The 20504-nt window shown below is 42.2% G+C and overlaps 1 protein-coding gene across 1 annotated transcript in view; it reads left to right on the forward strand.

Moving 5' to 3' along the window:
- Positions 1–20504, forward strand: part of tmem68 (transmembrane protein 68) — a 195918-nt gene that overhangs the window by 139591 nt on the left and 35823 nt on the right. Inside the window, exon 6 of the mRNA XM_037682065.1 lies at positions 9940–10000. Within this exon, the coding sequence (XP_037537993.1) occupies positions 9940–10000 (61 nt within the window). The remainder of the gene's footprint in view (positions 1–9939; positions 10001–20504) is intronic.

Below are 20504 nucleotides of genomic sequence, written 5' to 3' on the forward strand. Positions count from 1 at the left end.
TAAAACAACAAGATTTTAGATATCTGTTGTGAGATGGTTCTTGCAGTTTTCCAGTTTTTTAATCTACTTATTGAAGAATAGTACAACTTGAATTCGTTCATAAAACACGGGAAGGAGGGCTTATTATTCTTCACTTACTACAATGAACGTGGTACTTTGCTATAAGGATGACTATATTTATGGCATCAGAGTAAGCTAAGCTTAAATTGTCCATATAAAATAAAATGGCATCAGCATCAAAGGGAGGAATGTTAAGTTTTAGATTAATCCAGTTTGTAATATCACTCCAAAAACTTTGTGAGTATTGTCATGAAAAAAAACAAATGTTCAAGGGATTCATCTTCAGATTTACAAAAGGCACACAAATCAACCCCAAATTTAAATCTTCTGTGCAGAAACATGGCTACTGGATATATCTTATTTATTATTTTAAAATGGTTTTCTTTCACTTCAGGAGATATAGGCCATTTGACAAATTTCGAATGAGCAGAAGTCATTATGGTTTTATGATTTAAATTGGGAGGTTTTTGGAATGAATCTTTGTTATAATCATAGTAAATCCTTTGTTGCATGCATTCATTGATAATCTTGTTATTACATTTGAGATCAAGAAACTACAGTCATTTAGTTTTAATGTGGGCATCGAAACGGTCACCTTTGAATATATAATGATACTTTTAATTAAACTGAATCAAGGCTAAAGGGATTGCTTTACATACCTTCATAAAATCTTTATGGCAGCAGCTATGGTTATATTTTCTAACGAAAGATGAGAAATTTAAAAGATCTCCATTACAATCCAAGATATCTGTTACAAAAATAATGCCTTTTTCATACCAGTCTTTTCTAAATATTGATTTTCTGCCCCCTGTAATTGCTCTATTATTCCACAAAGTTGATTCATGAGGTGAGAAATTATGGTGAAATGTCATTTTCCAGAACTGAAGAACTTGTTTGAGGAAGTTTGATAATTTAACTGGAATCTTAGTCACTTCAAAGTCACACTTTGCAAGAAAGTCAATTCCTTCCAGCTGAATTGAACTGGTTAGCACGGTATGAAGTTGTCTTCTCATTAAAAAGTATGGAGGCAAATATCCAATTTAGGGTGATTTATTTGCTGTGTTTCTTCTGATATTTACACATAGCATAAAAGCACAAACAGAAGCCCAAGGCTCAGCAAAGCTGCAAGGCTTCATCTGTGTTAGTAGAGGAAAAAAAAAACTCTGACTGACACACGTTCTGGACTTTGTTTACACAGAGCGGTGCGTTCACCAGCGTCACAGCCACGGTGCATTCAAGAGCATAGGAACTATTAAATTCAGAAATGAACCAGCCATAATCAAACAGAACCAAGCTCAGTAAACGAGCTAACTACATAACAATGTGGGCTTTCTAACAGCTTTGTTAATAAAGGTTTGTGTGAAACAACCTAATGTTAAAATAAAGCTGTTTTGAGTGAATAAAACAGTATCTGAAGTTTATTTGTGAGATGGACTTTCAAATTGTTTTGTTTATAGATGATTTAATAGAAATTACACAAACTGTTAAAATGTTTTCTTGTTTCAGTCAGACGCTGTCATTGGATTTTAAAGATGAAATTTGTATATTTGTATAAGGATATAAATTTGTATAAGGATATTTGTCTACATGTTTTTTAATGAGAAGACAACTTCATACCATGCCATGTTCATTTCCTGGAGAACACCAAATCGCTCCTTTGTAGCAGCTATCGTCATTTTTCACATCTTATCAGCAGGCCACCAGACCAAAGAGCAAGTCAGCCTTTCGGGTTCTGGTTCAGGTTGTGTTTGTTTGTCATACGCAAGGTTAACACAAGGTTAACAGTACAATGAAATTATGTTTGCTTTGTATGTTTTCTGTTTAAATTTTAAGTGCACAGCTGTGTTTTTGGTTTTATTCAGGACAAAAAATTATAATATTGAGACATTTAATTTGTACAGTTATAGCTTTGTTAAGCTGTGTGACAATTGGGACAAAGCTTTGACTTAGAAATATATTTTTGTTATTACTTTAAGGAAAGAAAAAAAACAACCACTAGGGAGCACAAGCCAGTGTATTTCTTGTGCCAGTCCCAAGCCCGGGTAAATGGTGAGGGTTGTGTCAGGAATGGCATCCGATGTAAAACACTTTTGCCAAAACAATAATGCGAGTTCATCAAAGTGAATCCATACCAGATCGGTCGAGGCCCGGGTTAACAACGACCGCCACCGGTGATGTTGACAAACAGGGTGCCGGCGGAAATTGTGCTACTGTTAGTCGAAGACCACGAGGAGGGAAACGTGTCAGGAGACAGAGGGAGAAGAGGAAAGTGAAGAATGTAGGACTGAGGGTTGCAACTCCAAATGTGGAGACAATGACAGGCAAAGGTAGAGAGCTGGCTGACATGATGCAGAGAAGGAAGGTAGATGTTTTATGTGTCCAAGAGACCAAGTGGAAGGGCAGCAAGGCCCGCAGCATTGGAGCAGGGTTCAAACTGTTTTACCATGGTGTGGATAGAAAGAGAAATGGCGTAGGGGTGGTCCTAAAGGAGGAGTTGGCAAATAATGTAGTAGAGGTGAAGAGAGTTTCAGATAGGGTGATGTGCCTGAAGGTAGAAGTAGAAGGTCTGATGCTAAACATCATTAGTGGTTATACTCCACAGGTTGGATGTGGTGAGGAGGAGAAAGATACATTTTGGAAAGATCTGGATGAAGTGATAGAGAGTATTCCCAAGGAGGAGAGAGTAGTGATCGGAGCAGACCTGAATGGACTTGTTGGTCAAGGAAACAGAGGGGATGAGGAAGTGATGGATAGGTTTGGTGTCAAGGAAAGAAACCAGGAAGGACAGATTATGGTGGATTTTGCCGAGAATGGAAATGGCTATAGTCAATACCTATTTCCAAAAGAGGGAGGAACATAAAGTGACCTATAAGAGTGGAGGAAGGAGTACGCAGATCGACTACATTCTGTGTAGAAAAGGAAACCTGAGGGAGATTGGAGACTGTAAGGTTGTGGCAGGGGAGAGTGTGGCCAGACGGCATCGGATGGTTGTGTGTAGAATGACGTTGTTGTGAAGAAGAGAAAAAGAGTAAAATCAGAGAAGACCACCAAATGGTGGAAGATGAAGAAGGAAGAATGTTGTGAGAAACTCAGAGAGGAGCTGTTAAAGGCTCTGGGTAGTAAGAAAAAGCTTCCAAATGACTGGGCTACTACAGCAAATGTAATTAGAGAGACAGGTAGGAAGGTACTTGTTGCGTCATCAGGGCAGAGAATGGATGATAAGGAAACCTGATGGTAGAATAGTGAAGTGCAGGATGCCGTTCAAAGAAAGAGATTAGCCAAGAAGAAATGTGACAGTGAGAGGACTGAAGAGAGGAGACAGGAATAAAATTAGATGAGACGTAGAGCAAAGAGGGAAGTAGCTAAGGCAAAGCAGAGGGAGTATGATGAGTTGTATGGGAGACTGGACACGAGGGCGAGAAGGACTTGTACCGATTGGCAAGACAGAGGGATCAGGCTGGAAAGGATGTGCAGCAGGTTAGGCTTATTAAGGATAGGAATGGTAATGTTCAAGTGAGGAGAGTGTGACAGGAAGATGGAAGGAGTACTTTGAGGAGCTAATGAATGAAGAGACTGAAAGAGAAAGAAGAGTAGAGGTCATAGAAACTGTGGACCAGGAAGTGGGAAAGATTAGTGAGGGTGAAGTCCGGAAAGCTCTGAAAAGAACGAAGAAGGGGAAGGCAGTAGGACCTGATGACATACCAGTGGAGGTTTGGAAATGTCTTGGAGAGATGGCAGTGAGGTTTTTGACTGAAATATTCAATGGCATATTTGAGGGTGAGAAAATACCTCAGGAATGGAGAAGGAGTGTGCTGGTGCCCATTTTTAAGAACAAGGGTGATGTACAGAGTTGTAGCAACTACAGGGGAATTAAGTTGATGAGTCACACGATGAAGATCTGGGAGAGAGATGTGGAAGCAAGACTTAGATGAGAGGTGACTATCTGTGAGCAGCAGTATGGGTTTGTGCCAAAAAAGAGCACCACAGATGCCATCTTTGCTTTGAGAATGCTGATGGAGAAGTACAGAGAGGGTCAGAAAGAACTCCATTGTGTCTTTGTTTTAGAAAAAGCATATGACAGAGTGCCGAGGGAGGAGGTGTGGTATTGCATGAGGAAATCTGGAGAGGCAGAAAAGTACGTTAGACTGGTACAAGACATGCATGAGGACAGCAGCACAGTGGTGAGATGTGCTGTAGGAGTGACAGATAGCTTCAAAGTGGAGGTGGGATTGCATCAAGGATCGGCTCTGAGCCCCTTGTTTGCTCTGGTGATGGACCGACTAACAGATGAGGTCAGGCAAGAATCCCCATGGATGATGATGTTTGCAGATGACATTGTGATCTGTGGTGAGAACAGGGAACATGTGTAAGAGAACTTGGAGACGTGGAGGTATGCACTTGAAAGAAGAGGAATGAAAGTCAGCCGTAGTAAGACAGAGTACATGTGTTTAAATGAGAGGGAGGCTGGTGGAACAGTGAGGCTACAAGGAGCAGAGGTCACAAAGGTGCAGGACTTCAAGTACTTGGGGTTCATTGTCCAGGGAAATGGGAAATATGGTAAAGAAGTGAAAAAGAGGGTCCAGGCAGGATGGAGTGGATGGAGAAAAGTTTCAGGAGTGATTTGTGACAAAAGGGTGTCAGCAAATGTCAAAGGAAAAGTTTACAAGACAGTGGTGAGACTAGCTATATTGTATGGTCTGGAGACAGTGGCATTGACAAAAAGACAGGAGAAAGAACTGGAAGTGGCAGAAATGAAGATGCTAAGGTTCTCCTTTGGAGTGACAAGGCTGGATAAGATTAGGAATGAGATAATCAGAGGTACAGCACAGGTTGAACAACTGGGAGATGGTATGGTATGGTATAAAGTTTATTCATTTAAAAAAAGTACCAAACAATTCCATAACAATATAAAAAAGATACAAGAGATTTAAAATGAAAGGCAGCAGAAAGAAGAAAAAATCTTATTATATCTGCCCCTTTAATAAAGAGATAAAGTTAGGGAGGCCAGACTGAGATGGTTTGGACATGTCAAGAGGAAGGACCGTTGGTATATTGGTAGAAGGATGTTAGAAATGCAGCTGCCAGGAAAAAGACAAATAGGAAGGCCAAAGAGGAGATATATGGATGCAGTTAGAGAGGACATGAAGGTAGTTGGAGTGACAGTTGGTGACTGCACCACACCACACTAGTTAGGGCCTACCCACTGCTGATACCCATGCCCACGTAGCCTGGTTTATTTGTTTGAGTTCCAAGCAGACTGCACCGATGTAACAACTTTGACGTAAGCAAACAGTAGCCGTTGATGGGCCAGTAGAGCTACTTCACTGGATGACCCAAACTGCAAACTATATCTTTCTACTTTCTACACATAAGACAATAAAATAATCCTCCACTACAATAAACACTTTTGTGTTTCTGTCTGCACATGACCTGTTGTAGACCTTAATTGTTGATATTTTTATATTCTCTGATATTTTTATATTCTCTGTTATTTTTTAATATATTGTGTGATGAGAATAGAAGCGGATTTGCCACGAAATATAGCAGAAATCAGCAACAAACTCAAAGCTACGCTCGGCAGAATGCAGATCTTAAAGTCATCTACCTGGAAGCTGCAGCAGAGGCGTTCCAGCGGGCAGAAGAGGAAGCGCTGCTCCCGGCTTAAGAGGAGAGGATGCCGGGCGGGGGTTATGGTGAGGCTACGAGCTAACGCTAAAGCCGGCAAACTCCCCATGCCGTCTCTCTTTCTGTCGAATGTCCGCTCGTTGGACAACAAGATGGATTTACTTCGTCTGAGAGCGGGCGCCTCAGAAGAGATGAAGAAGTGTGCAGTGCTTTGCCTCACGGAAACGTGGATTACAAGCGAAACGCCGGACACAGTCTTCCAGCTGGATGACAGACTTTTTTTTTCGAGCGGACCGCTGCAGCGAGCTAACGGGGAAATCACGGGGAGGCGGAGTATGCATTTACGTGAGTAAAAGTTGGTCCACGAACTGTACTGTTGTGAATAGCTCATGCTCGAAGGCTTTGGAGCAAATAACAGTGAAATGTCGGCCACATTATCTACCCCGAGAGTTCACTGTGACTTTCATCTCTGTCGTCTACATTCCTCCGGACGCTAATGCTAATGAATCACTGCAGGAACTTCATGATATCATCAGCTCGCTGCAGAACAAACACCCTGAGGCTCTTTACGTGGTAGCCGGAGACTTTAACCACGTGAATCTAAAGGAGTGTCTCCCAAGCTTTAATCAGCATGTGACGATTCCGACACGTGGAGACCGCACGCTGGACCGTGTTTACACGAACGTAAAAGATGCATACAAAGCCGAACTCCGCCCCCACCTAGGACTGTCAGACCACATCTCAATCCTCCTGGCTCCTGCTTACATGCCCCCGCTGAGACGCTCCAGACCGCTACAAAAGGAAGTTAAATGCTGGATCCAGGACAGTGGCCCCATACTGAGAGATTGTTTTGATCGAACAGACTGGCTGGTTTTCAGAGAAGCTGCTGAAAATTGAGGTTCGCTTGATCTTGACCAATACACATCCTCAGTTCTGGGTTACATTAGTACATGTACTGACACCGTCTCCACTATCAGAAATGTTAAAAGCTACCCAAACAGAAAACCTTGGCTGAATGCAGAGGTGCGTACCCTGCTGGAAGCCAGGAACACTGCCTTCAGGTCTGGAAACTCAGAGGAGCTGAGTAGGACAAGAAAAGAGCTGGTTGCTGGTATTAAGAGGGCCAAGGCCACATATGCAAAGAGGATCGAGGGTCAATTCATCTCACAAGACCCTCGGAGCATGTGGAGGGGCATTAAGTGCATAACAGATTATAAAGGAAGGAGTGAACAATGCCCCAAAGACCCATCTCTGCCTGATGCCCTCAACAAGTTCTATGCACGCTTTGAAGACCCGAACAGACCACCCAGCACCAGACTCACCTCACCACCGGATGAAGAGCATCTCAGCGTGACCTCAGCGGAAGTAAGGAGTACCTTCAGGAGGATTAATCCGCACAAAGCAACTGGCCCAGACAACATCCCCGGAAAAGTGTTGAAGGAATGTGCTGATCAGCTCTGTGAGGTGCTGGCAGACATCTTTAACACCTCACTTACCCTGGAGACAGTTCCCACCTGCCTGAAGACTGCCACCATCATCCCAGTCCCAAAAAGCTCTACAGTGACTGGTCTGAATGACTATCGGCCAGTGGCCCTCACCCCAATAGTCGCTAAATGCTTTGAAAAACTGGTCATGACTCACATCAAAACAACCATCAACATCAACGAGGACCCTCATCAGTATGCATACCGTGAGAACCGATCAACAGAGGATGCCATCTCCTCTGTGGTCCACACTGCGCTCAACCACCTGGAGCAGAAAAACTCTTACGTCTGTATGCTCTTTGTGGACTTCACATCCGCCTTCAACACCATGATCCCCCAAACCCTGATGGACAAACTATCCACACTAGGACTAAGCCCCTCCATCTGCAACTGGGTACTAGACTTTTTAACAAACAGACCACAGTTAGTGAGGATCCACAACCTCTCCTCCTCCACCATAACCCTCAGCACTGGCTCTCCTTAGGGATGTGTGTTGAGCCCCCTCCTGTTTACTCTGCTCACATATGATTGTGCAGCTACCCATCCAGGCTGTCACATTGTAAAGTTTGCAGATGATACAGCGGTGGTGGGATGCATCACAAACAATGATGAGTCCAGCTACAGGCAAGAGGTGGAACACCTGGAGAGCTGGTGCAGAGAGAATAACCTTCACATCAATGTGAAGAAGACAAAGGAGATGATTGTGGACTTCAGAAGGAACAAAAACACCTACACCCCCCTGAACATAAGAGGATCTGCGGTGGAAGTGGTCTCCAGCTACAAGTACTTGGGTGTACACATGAATGACAACCTCAGCTGGAGCAACAACACCACCAGCCTGATCAAGAAAGCTCATCAGAGACTCTACTTCCTCAGACGGCTGAGGCGAGCTGGTCTGGGAAGCTCAGTCCTCACCTCCTTCTACAGGTGTGCAGTGGAGAGCATCCTGTGCTCGAGCATCAATGTGTGGCATTGAGGCTGCACAGCTGCAGAAAGAAAAGCTTTGCAGAGAGTGGTGAAGGCTGCACAGAAATCTGTTGGAATCAGCCTCCCCACCATCACAGACATCTACACCTCCAGATGCAGGAAGAGGGCCACCTGCATCATGAAGTACCCAACTCACCCAGCACACACACTTTTTGCCCCACTCCCCTCAGGAAGGAGGTTAAGGAGCATTAAGTGTAGAACCACTAGACTGAGGAACAGCTTCTACCCTGAGGCTGTTAGACTCATGAATCTCTAACTAGAATAATCACTGTGAAAAACCATATCATGTTGCTGCTGATCTGTTTCAATGTTGATGTGTTCATGCGTGCACATCTGCTCACAGACTCATGTTCATGTTTGTGCTGATGTTCAATGTTTTATGTTATGAGTGCTTAGTGTATATTTAGTTGATGTTTTTCTTAGTTCATATCTTAGATGTTATTACTGTTTTTCTTATACATTTTATTGTTGGATGTAACTGGGACCCTGTGTACATAATTTCGCTCCACCACATGTACCACATGAGGTGCGAATGACAATAAAGAAACTCTGACTCTGACTGATTCCTTGTGTATGTTCCTTTGTATTGAAACTCTGGCACAACAATTTCCTGCGGGATCAATAAAGTTCTATTTTATCTTATCTTACATCTTAACTTTCCTCTTTTCGAATGGAGCCACAAGAAATGAGCACATTTACAGATATGTTGAAGATGATGGCACACCTTGGCTACACTCGGACTTATAAGCAATCCTGGGATAAGCTAAAAAAATTGAAGTCCTATAATAGGGCGATTAAATACCACAACAGGTGGAGTGGCTTGAACAGACCAGTGACGATCCTTCCCACAGAACAGGGAAGCAGGTCAGTCTCCACTGTAGTGGCAAATCACCTCTACCTGAGATAAAATGAGAAGACGAGAGCCGAGTAGAGTCACACAACAATGGCAAAGTGGCTTATAGTGATGGTGGCAGAAAAGAGAACTCTGGACAAACTACTGAATATTGTAGATGTCAGTTATTCTCTGCACACCATCATCAGCAACCAGTGGAGCCTGTTCAGTGACAGACTGCTCCTTCCCAAGTGCAGGACTTAAAGACAGAAAAACTTATTTGTTTCGCATGCCATCAGACTGTATAACTTCTCATTGGGGGGAGCAGAGATAACAGTAGGATAGAGGATAGGAAGGAGCAGCAGCCATCATCTTTAAATAGCCATTAACTGGCTATATAGTAATATTTACTGTTAAATCTGTATGTATGTGTGTATATTATTTTAATATTTACTGTATTTTATTTTGCATTATTTATACTTGCTAACTGCTCCTTTTTTTAAAACCTGTACGATGCTGCTGAAATTTTAATTTCCCTGAAGGAAACTTCCCAAGAGATCAATAAAGTTTTATCTAATCTAATCTAATCTAAACCGAGCTGAGTTGGTACTGGCAGTGGGCAGGCCCTTAAATAATGTGGTGCTGTGCAGAACTGATGAGTGTAGAGACAGTGGCAAAGTGTCATAACACACCTGATTCATATTAATGAATTACTTTCTTGGAATGTCATTCTAATCCTGATAATTATTAGATTTTTAAACCTGAAGGAAAGAAAAATCTTTAACTTGCTGGATAGTGGGTCTTGTATACCAGGGTTGGGAACTTCTGCTATGAGACTGAGGTGTTAAGTAACAGACTTGAACTTGATTCTTGATTCAGTGTCATTTATATGTATTGTTGACTGGTTTGAAGGCATCTTCTCTAAACTTTTGTTTTTTTATTTCTTTTCAGCCAGTAATTCCAATGTTTACTCAGAATGTGCGGGAAGGCTTCAGATCTCTGGGAACCCTAAGTAAGTGTAAAAAAACTACATCCTGTTTCAACAGTGGGCAGAGAGAGAGAGACATTTGTTTGGCAGCACAATTTGAGGTGCACATCTCTCTTTATGTCTTTCTTTGTGAACCAAACAGATGTACAAAATTTGACCTATTCCTGTTTAGAAAAGCAAACATCCAAAAATTTTCTAGTTTGCGTTCCTGGTCCATGGAACATTTTTGGGGACTTTAGTGGGGGGGAATATATATATATATATACTACATTGCCAAAAGTATTCGCTCACCTGCCTTGACTCACATATGAGCTTAAATGACATCCCATTCCTTATCCATAGGGTTCAGTATGACGTTGGTCCACCCTTTGCAGCTAGAACAGCTTCAGCTCTTCTGGGAAGACTGTCCACAAGGTTTAGAAGTGTGTTTATGGGCACGAGAAGGCCCGGCTCTCAGTCTCCACTCTAATTCATCCCAAAGGTGTTCTATCGGGTTGAGGTCAGGACTCTGTGCAGGCCAGTCAAGTTCATCCACATCAGACTCTGCCATGCATGTCTTTATGGACCTTGCTTTGTGCACTTGTGCACAGTCATGTTGGAAGAGGAAGGGGCCAGCTGCAAACTGTTCCCACAAAGTTGGGGGCATGGAATTGTCCAAAATGTCTTGGTATGCTGAAGCAGTCAGAGTTCCTTTCACTGGAACTAAGGGGCCAAGCCCAGCTCCTGAAAAACAACCCCACACCTTAATCCCCCCCTCCACCAACCTTTACACTTGGCACAATGCAGTCAGACAAGTGCCATTCTCCTGACAACTGCCAAACCCAGACTCGTACATCAGATTGCCAGATGGAGAAGCGCGATTCATCACTCCAGAGAATGTCCCTCCACTGCTCTAGAGTCCAGTGGTGGCGTGCTTTACACCAGTGGTCCCCAACCTTTATTGCGCCACGGACCAGTTTAGTGTCAGACTTTAATTTCACGGACGGGGGGGGGGTCCTACCTACCCACCCCTGAGAATTTGACTGCAAAGAAAAGAGAGCCTTGACGTCCTTTTCAGGGACACCACCAAGTCATTGGTTCAGGTATGTTGACGACACCTGGGTTAAAATCAAATCTCAGGAAGTCCAACATTTTACTGACCACATCAACTCTGTGGATAAATACATCAAGTTCACACGAGAAGATGTAAAAAATGGCAGGTTGGCTTTCTTGGACTGTGAGGTCTCAGTCTCTGATAGAAGACATTTGCAAACTGAGGTGTACCGCAAACCCACCCACACAGACCAGTATTTGCAGTTTGACTCCCATCACCCTTTGGAGCACAAGTTATGAGTCATCAGGACTCTGTATCACAGAGCAGACAGCGTCCCCACTAGCTCATGAGCCAGGCAGAAGGAGAAATCCCACAAAAGACAGTCTCTAGAGCAATGTGGATATCCTAACTGGGCCTTCCTGAAAGCAGAGAAGAAACCCAAACAGGACTCCAGTCAGCCAACAGGTGAAAAGGATGAACCCAGACCCAGACCAGTGGTCATTCCATATGTTGAGAGAGTATCAGAGAAACTGAGACGTTTATTTTCTAAACACAACGTCCCAGTGGCTTTTAAACCCCAAAATACATTACGGCAAAGACTGGTTCATCCCAAAGATCCAGTCCCCCAGCACAAACAGAGCTGGGGGACTGGAAGTCAACACTTCCTGGAACTAGTCGGTCTTTGATCTGAGTCGAACTCAGCCCTCCTGTTCAGTGTCAGGAGGGCTGTGATCAGTCTTACATCGGGGAAACAAAACAGCCACTGGCCAAAAGGATGGCCCAGCACAGAAGATCAACATCATCAGGCCAGGACTCTGCGGTCTACACTCATCTCCAGGCCAGCGGTCACTCTTTCAGGGATGAAGATGTTCACATCCTGGACAGAGAGGAACGATGGTTTGAGAGAGGAGTAAAGGAGGCCATCTTTGTGAAAAGAAATCGTCCATCGTTAAACAGGGGTGGAGGCCTCCGGGTTCAACTGTCCCCCTCTTACAATGCTGTGATTGCTAGTATCACTCAGCCCTCTGTGAATAGTAAACAGCCATCAGTGTGCTAATGATCCATTGTTTGGCTGATGGTCCTTCTTGAGCATGTGATCAGCTGGTTTTGGTTGTCAGCAGCAAAACTGGTTGATCCACTCTGAGACGGTGCTATTTAAGAGACTGAGCTGAAAACAGCACCTCAGACTGAGGAAGTCTCTCGGATGAGAGACGAAACGTTTCTACATTTTTTTGTTGATTTGCTTTGTTTTGTTTTTTTGAATGTCCAGAGGACCAGATTTAACTTGTTTAGATATATTTTGCCATGTAAATCTAACCTAAACCAAGTTAGGAATGGAAAAATAGTTTGGAATGCCCTTCTATAGGTATAAATCCCTATATATCATTTTTCAGCATGACCCACCCTTTAATTAGTAACTGTAGCTGATCTAAACCATGATAGCTTACACACCATGTGCATATAGGTTAAGGTCTTATGTAAAATCCCACTCATAAGCCCAACTAAAACTACATAAATGCATAACACGTAGAACCAGAATGGCACCCACTGGGAACCACCAGCAGCAGCCTTCGCTGAAGGGAACTACAGCTCCAACGTGGGTCTCCAAACTCCATCCAGTGGTCGCCTCTGCAGTTCAATCGAGGGAACCCCTCTGCATGCTGATCAATCAACACCTCCAATCGTTGTGGATTTATCGTTGTGGATTATATGACTTTTTCCAATGGATTACAGACTTTGTTTCCAAGGGGTTAAAGCATTGCTGCAATGGAATTACCAACAACATAATGGAATTACCAACAACATTGTGGAATTACCTAAACCGTTGTGGGATCACCTTCTTTGACTTTTGTTTTCCTCTTGCTGGATTACATCAAGATCAAGGACATTCGGAGGCGTAAGTTCATGTTGGAATTCATCCCCATGGACAGGCGATGATTTCCAAAGGGGGGACTGTAGTGAACTAGGCCTCGACCTCAACCTGTCTCTAAAGACCTTCATGGGACAGGAACTGTTATTTAATTGATTTGAATCCAGAAATACAAATTAGCTCATCCAGAGACTGTTTAATTGTATCCTGATTTAATCAATTGAAAAAACACTCTTCTTTTTATATTATTATTACTATTTTACAATATCTTGATAATCAAAAGTGTGTTTAGTTCATACCATTTCTAATGTTGAAAGTAAACCACTCATTTAAATCAACTGTGAAACAGTATTGATGATTTTTAAACCTCATTTAAATTAGAAATCAAGTTAAATGTCTATTTACAAAGTAATTATGCATTTTGATCTTCTGTCTGAATGAGAAGTCAGTGATGTCGGTCGAAAGTCAGAGACAGTCAGAGAACGAGTTATTAGAACGAACTGTCTTGTTTTAAACCTAGCAGACGGTGAAAAAAGAAGCAACTGGCACCTGCTTCCTCTCACTTCTTCAAAACATTTCTCTGTCTGTACTAAACGTTCCTAAACATTCCTGCAGCCTTTCTTGACTTTTAATAACCCTCTGACATCACTAGGATCACCCCCTGTTGGTTGTTTCAACCAATCAGGTAGTACTTAGTGACCGGAAGTGAGGACTCTTTAAAAGTCAACACTTCCTGGAACTAGTCGGTCTTTGATCTGAGTCGAACTCAGTCTTCTTGACTCTTCAGTCTTTGACCGGAGTCTTCTTGGGTCTTTCATGGAGTCTTCTGGGAGTATTCAACTTCTGAGTGGGATCTCTGACGGAGTCACAGCGCCTCGCTGTGAACTCACCCGGTCGTAACTCCTACAACTTCGAAGGGAGCTTGTTCTGTTTACCGGAGTAAACCACACAACTTCTGACAATGACCAGCCGCTTTAACCGGAGACGCTGGAAAGGTAGCATTGAAATGGACCCTGTACCAGTGTTGATTTATCTTCTGCAAAGGTAACAAGTCGTCACGCACCGAGTGTACCGGGGGTTTGAGCTGGTATTGAAAGAAGCGTGCTAATTCTGGTCAACAAAACATACATCTTTCCTTCATCCATCTTCCTCTAAATCTCTCCTCTTGTAAATCTTTTCGCCAGTAAATCAATCTATATGCCTTCAGAAATGTTCTGTTGTCTTGTTAGTAAAGCGTGCCAAGTTTTATTAATCAGAACGAGATCAGCAAATCTATGTGTACATATTTGATGTTAAATTTTGATTCTGTTAAATAAATGGCCGCATTTATTCTGATGGGTCAAAGAAAATGGCGTCTCATGTCACTGATTAAACAATGAACACAGTTATCTTGGTCACATGGCATTAATTTAACTTGAAAAAGAAAGAACCCGTTGTATTTAAATTTTTAGTAGTGAAGCGACAGTTAAGCTGTCCCCCACATTTCACTACATGCAGAACACCAATGGACTTTGTGGATAAGGTGAGGGATGTCATTATGGAGACTGATGAATCTATAGTCTCTTTTTATGTCACATCGCTCTTTATGTGCATTCATGTTGATTAGGCATAGAGTTTCACTCGGGTCCAAATAATCCGAACCAACCCGGCTCCAGCCCACAGCAATCATCTCCGAACCCCACCCAATCCGACAAATTAACCGTAATTACAGGTCCGTAGCCGAAACCCCCCGCCCCCCCCCCCAACATTTTTAATTAAGCTTTGACTTCTTATACCACCGACTATTATTAATAGTTGGCGGACCCGCGCAGCTGAGTAAAGCGGGCAGAAGATCGGAGCTGAGGAGCCGTCAAAGCGCATTAAATGCTTCCTCTGCTTCTGTCTGCATCATGCTCTGACATGTCAGATATTTTATGATCTCACCTGTTTGGGTCATCGGCTGCGCGTGTCCGCTGAGTGCAGCGGCTCAATAAACATCCATTTGGGCTGATGGATCACTGACAGTAGTCCATCTGAAGCTTAACTGAACTTTTACTTCTTTCAACTGTCCTGTCAGCACGTGATCAAATGGCTGCGTGCGGCTGGTGATAGTATGGCAAGCCATGTTTGCATATATTGGATCGTCAGCCATGCTTGTCTCTGATGCAATAAAAAGCCCGACACCGACCTGGCCCACACATTAAACACATTATTATGGCCTGGCCTGGTCCAAATCTGGGTCAGGTGAGGCCGGGCTCTAGGTTCAGGTTAGAAATGACATCTCTAATGAGGCAGTATAGGTGGTCTGTTTAAGGTTAAAATCAGACATCAGACTGAACAGCAGGACCACACTTTCCACAGAGCAACTGTGTCAACTCTTGAAACTGTGCCTAAAACCAACCTTCTTCACATATGGGAGGCAGTATTATGAGCAGAAACATGGGTGTGCTATAGGGTCTCCAGTTTCTCCTTTTGTTGCAAACCTGTACATGGAGGAGGTAGAAAAGAGAGCCTTGGTGTCTTTTTCAGGGACACCACCAAGTCATTGGTTCAGGTATGTTGATGACACCTGGGTTAAAATTAAATCTCAGGAAGTCCAACATTTCACTGATCACATCATCTCTGTGGATAAATATATAAAGTTCACACGAGAAGATCTAGAAGATGGCAGGTTGGCTATCTTGGACTGTGAGGTCTCAGTTTTTGATGGAGGACATTTGAAAACTGAGATGTACCACAAACCCACTCACACAGACCAGTATTTGCAGTTTGACCCCATCCCCCTCTGGAGCACAAGGTAGGATTCATCAGGACTCTGTACCACAGAGCAGACAGCATCCCCACTAACTCAGGAGCCTACCCCTAACAAAACAAAAGAACACAGAACAAAATCCCGTCCCACACCAGACCAGTCACACATACATAAATAAACTACACACGCATTGACAAGTTGTCAACAAATGACACAAAGTGCTGCCAGGTGTCCCAGAATCTTCCTACAGAACCCTTCAGGATTTATCTGATTTTTTTCCAGATGGATATGGTGCATCACCTCCCTTATATAATTTAGAAGAGAGTCCGGCTCTCTTCTGGCCAGGACAGCCAGAAGATCCTTCTCGCATTTGCTGAAGGACATATCCACAGGGACCACCCTGAACATTGAGATGAGTGGTGATGGGTAGGGGTGTGAATCTCTCAGTGTCTGGCAATCCGATTCGATTCCGATTTTTGGTGTCACGATACGATTCAAAATTGATTTTTCGATTCGGAAACTATTTTCGATTCAGAAACAATTTTGCTATTGAAATGTTTATAAATTTTGTTTCAATTATATATGTAACTGACAAGCTAAAAAGATTAAACAACAATGTAAACAAATAGAACATTTATTTAAAACAATAATTTTAGGTTCCTTACTGTATCAAATCTTTTTGATTCATTTTATATTTCTACCAAAAATAGGAAAAAATAGGAGTGCATAAAATTCTGTAACTTAAATTACCAGTATTAGGTTAGTTTAGTTGCCTGAATTAAAAATAATAATAATCAGAGTCAGAAAATCTTTATCGTCATTCGCACCTCATGTGGTACATGTGGTGGGGCGAAATTATGTACACAGGGTCCCAGTTACATCCAACAATAAAATGTATAAGAAAAACAGTAATAACATCTAAGATATGAACTAATAAATAATAATATCAATAAAATAAAAAATCTAGGAACAAATAATTCATCCATCCATCATCTTTACCCACTTATTCCTTTACAAGTCACTGGTATCACTGGTGCCCATATCCAGCCATCACTGTGTGAGAGGCAGGGGACACCTGGACAGGTCTCCAGTCCATCACAGACAAATAATTCAAAATATATAAATATCAAAGTAAACAGACTTCAGCCTACCATAGTACATTTCCATTAACTCAACATAAAATACAGACTTCACAGTTATGTTTTAACCATATTGCTCTAACATTTGTTATATTTTCAAAAATTAACCTAATATGAAATATACAGACTTCAGTCTTAACCATATTGATTCATATTTCCTTCCCTGAAGCTTAACAATCATGTAAACATGATCGTTAAATCATGCTTCTTCCAACTGAGGCGGCTGTCTAAACTGAAGCCCATATTGTCCAAAAATAACCTGGAGACAGTAATACATGCATTCATTACATCTAGGCTTGATTACTGCAATTCACTCCTGTTTAGTATCAGTCAGACCTCCATTGCACGACTACAACTGGTCCAGAATGCAGCAGCCCGCTTTTTAACCAGTACAGGCAAAAGAGAGCACATTACACCAGTTTTGGCCTCACTGCACTGGTTACCGGTTCACTTTCGAATCCAGTTCAAAATACTCATGTATGTCTACAAATCACTGAACAGTGTCGCGACCCCCCCCCCCCACCCCAATCTCTCTGATTTGCTACAACCGTATGTCCCACCACGCTCCCTGAGGTCAGCGGACCAGTTGCTCCTCACAGTTCCAGGAACTCGTCTTAAGCGCAGAGGTGACAGGGCCTTCTCTGTAGCAGGACCAAGACTCTGGAACGAGTTACCTCTGCTTGTCAGACAGGCCTCCTCCCTCTCGGTTTTCAAGTCCCGTTTAAAAACTCACTACTATTCAATAGCTTTCAACAGAAGATGATCTGTGTTTTGATCCTGTATGTTCCATACTGGTTTGTCGTCATTATCTGCATCGTTTTTTGTCTATATTCTGATTTACCTCATTTTGTATTTTGCTTTGTGTGTTACCTGTTGTTTTGTCTGTACGGCACTTTGGTTGGCCTTGTAGCTGTTTTAAGTGCTTTATAAATAAAGTGGTATGGTATGGTATGGTATGGTATGGTATGGTATGGTATATTTAGTAAATCAAATAGCAAATTTCAAAACCTGTGGAGACCTGCACAAAAACGTCTGAACTATAATTTATAAACCATAAATTGTATCATTTAGAACTGGCTCCAGGTGATGTCTCATCTGTCCTCTTCCACCTGTTTAAAAAGACAAATTGCATAAAGTGTGTTGTACAACTTGTCTATAAATTTTAGTACAATATGAGGAAATAACAGTTACCTTTGAGCTGCAGCTGCATCAGAGCTTCTCCCATTTGTTGTTTCATGGTGAAGTTGTGGTGCTGCTTTATCGCAAAAAAAAAAAGAAGCTACGTGAAGGAATAACGTACATTGGATCCATCGTAAAATAAACCTAAACCCCTCACCTTTCACTAAGCTGTCTGCTCATAAATCCTTTGTAATATAGCAGGAGATGGAGAGCGAAATCTTCGCAGCCTTTGGGGAAGACTGAAAGTTGTTGCAGTGTTCGCTGGTCAGCTGCTTCGCTTTCATCTTCCGTGAATTTTGTCTTATTTCCAAAATACTGTACTGCAATTTTATTTTACGCTTCTTGTAACAACTGTGCTCTTGTAAAGCTCCGTCTTCCCTAGAACATTGCAGGATCTGAATGATTTTTAAAGACGAAGCAGCGAGTTGAATCACGCTATCCCTCTCCTCCATGCTAGCAGGCTCCATTCAGATAAAGGTAGCTGGCTAACTAGCTTTCTGTACGGTGGCCTACACGGCTCAGTTCTACAGCAGCCGAACGGGGAGTAGGAGCAGGAAAAAAAAAAACTTAAATGCATTTTAAAATCGATTTATGAACCTTTAGAAACGATTCAGAATCGCCAGGACAAAGAATCTAGATTCATCAAAAAATCAAATTTTTTCTGCACCCCTAGTTATGGGTGTACAGTTTTACCACATAGTTCAGAAACGGTGTCAAAAATAGATTGCCAAACGGTCTGCAGTTTGTGACAGATCCAGAATGTATGCAAGAGTGTAGCTGGAGTTTGTTTGCAACGATTGCATGCAGGGTCCAGGTTGGCTTTGATCTTGGACAACTTGTCTTTGGTCCAGTGCAGCCAGTGCACTATCTTGAATTGAATTACAGCGTGTCTCAGACAGACTGAAGATGAGTAAATGTTCTTAATGATCCTTTTCCAGATTGCATCTGATATGGATTCTTCCAAGTCCGTTTCCCATTTCAGTTAAAGGGGGTCCAGACTGGACTCATGGTATGAACCGAGCAGTGTATAAATCTTGCTGAGGGCCCCCTTGGTATCAGACTTCATTCCAGAATCTTAGCCACAAAATGTTTAGAGGCATACAAAGGAAAACAATCAGAGTTAGATCTCACAAAATGTCTTCAATTCAATTCAATTCAAAAATACTTTATTAATCCCAGAGGGAAATTATATAGCTTAGCTGCAGATATCTAAAAAAACTGACTTGTGAATATTAAACTTTTGCACCAGCTGTTCAAAATAGGTAAATCTACCATCAATATAGAGGTCACACAGTGAATGCACCCTCTTCAAGACCCAGGGGTCAAAAGCTATATCAGCTACTGAGGGAGTAAATATATGATTATTTGACACAAGTGCCAAAAACAGTAACTCTGTAGAATTGAATGCCTTCCTGAATCGATTCCAAATTTTAACTGCCTAGATCACAATTGGATTAGAAGTATAAGTTGATATTGTAAGTAAGTAAGTAAGTAAACTTTATTTATATAGCACTTATCATAGATACAATCACAAAGTGCTGTACAACAATAAAGAAATAAAGGCTTAAAATAAAACAAAAGTAATAACAGCTCATTAATAAAAACAGTAAAAACAGCTGGTAAAAACGGTAAAACATTTAACTGAAAGCTTGTCGAAATAAAAATGTCTTAAGCTGCGTTTTAAAAGGATCAACAGAGACGGTCACACAAAGAGACAGTGGCAGGGCATTCCACAGCCGGGGGGCTACGGCCTGAAAGGACAGGTCACCCCGAGTTTTAAACCGGGTCTTAGGAACCTTAAGAAGGTTCAGCGCTGAAGACCGAAGGGTGCGGGCTGGAGAATAAGGAATCAACATTTCAGTGATGTACTGGGGGGCCTGACCATTTAAAGCTCTAAAAGTCAAAACTAAGATTTTAAAATTAATTCTAAATTCAACAGGCAGCCAATGAAGAGAAGATAAAACTGGTGTAATGTGAGCCCTTCTATTAGTTCCTGTTAAAAGCCTTGCAGTAGAGTTCTGGACCAACTGGAAACGAGCGACGGCAGTTTTGTTAAAACAAGTAAAAAGGGAATTACAATAATCTAAACGAGAAGAAATAAAAGCATGAATAATCATCTCCAGGTCAGATCTGGATAAAAGTGCCCTCAGTTTAGAAATGTTTCTCAGATGATAAAAGCAGTTTTTTACCAGAAGCTTTGAATGTTTGTCCAAAGACATGGACTGGTCGAACAGAACACCGAAGTTTCTGAGGTTCGGCTGAGAAGAAGAGCCCAGAGAACCGAGGTGTTGTTTGATCCAAGGAACTTTCTGTTCAGGGGCAATGATCAGGGTTTCCGTCTTGTTAGAATTTAACTGAAGGTAGTTGTTAGCTAACCACGCCTTAATGTGGGAAACACAGTTTACTAATATACTAATATTGATTGTTTAAAGGGCAGCCAAGAACAGAGTAGTGCAGAAGGGAAACTGCATCTGATTGAGACCCTTTCCAAGGCAGCCCAACTAGGAGAAGTGTTGTCCCTACCCAACCAAAATAAAAGGGTTCTGATATTAGCTGTCCAATAATAATGCTTAACG

Source organism: Nematolebias whitei, chromosome 9 (assembly GCF_014905685.2).
Source record: "Nematolebias whitei isolate Nwh7 chromosome 9, NemWhi1, whole genome shotgun sequence".
Taxonomy (NCBI): domain Eukaryota; kingdom Metazoa; phylum Chordata; class Actinopteri; order Cyprinodontiformes; family Rivulidae; genus Nematolebias; species Nematolebias whitei.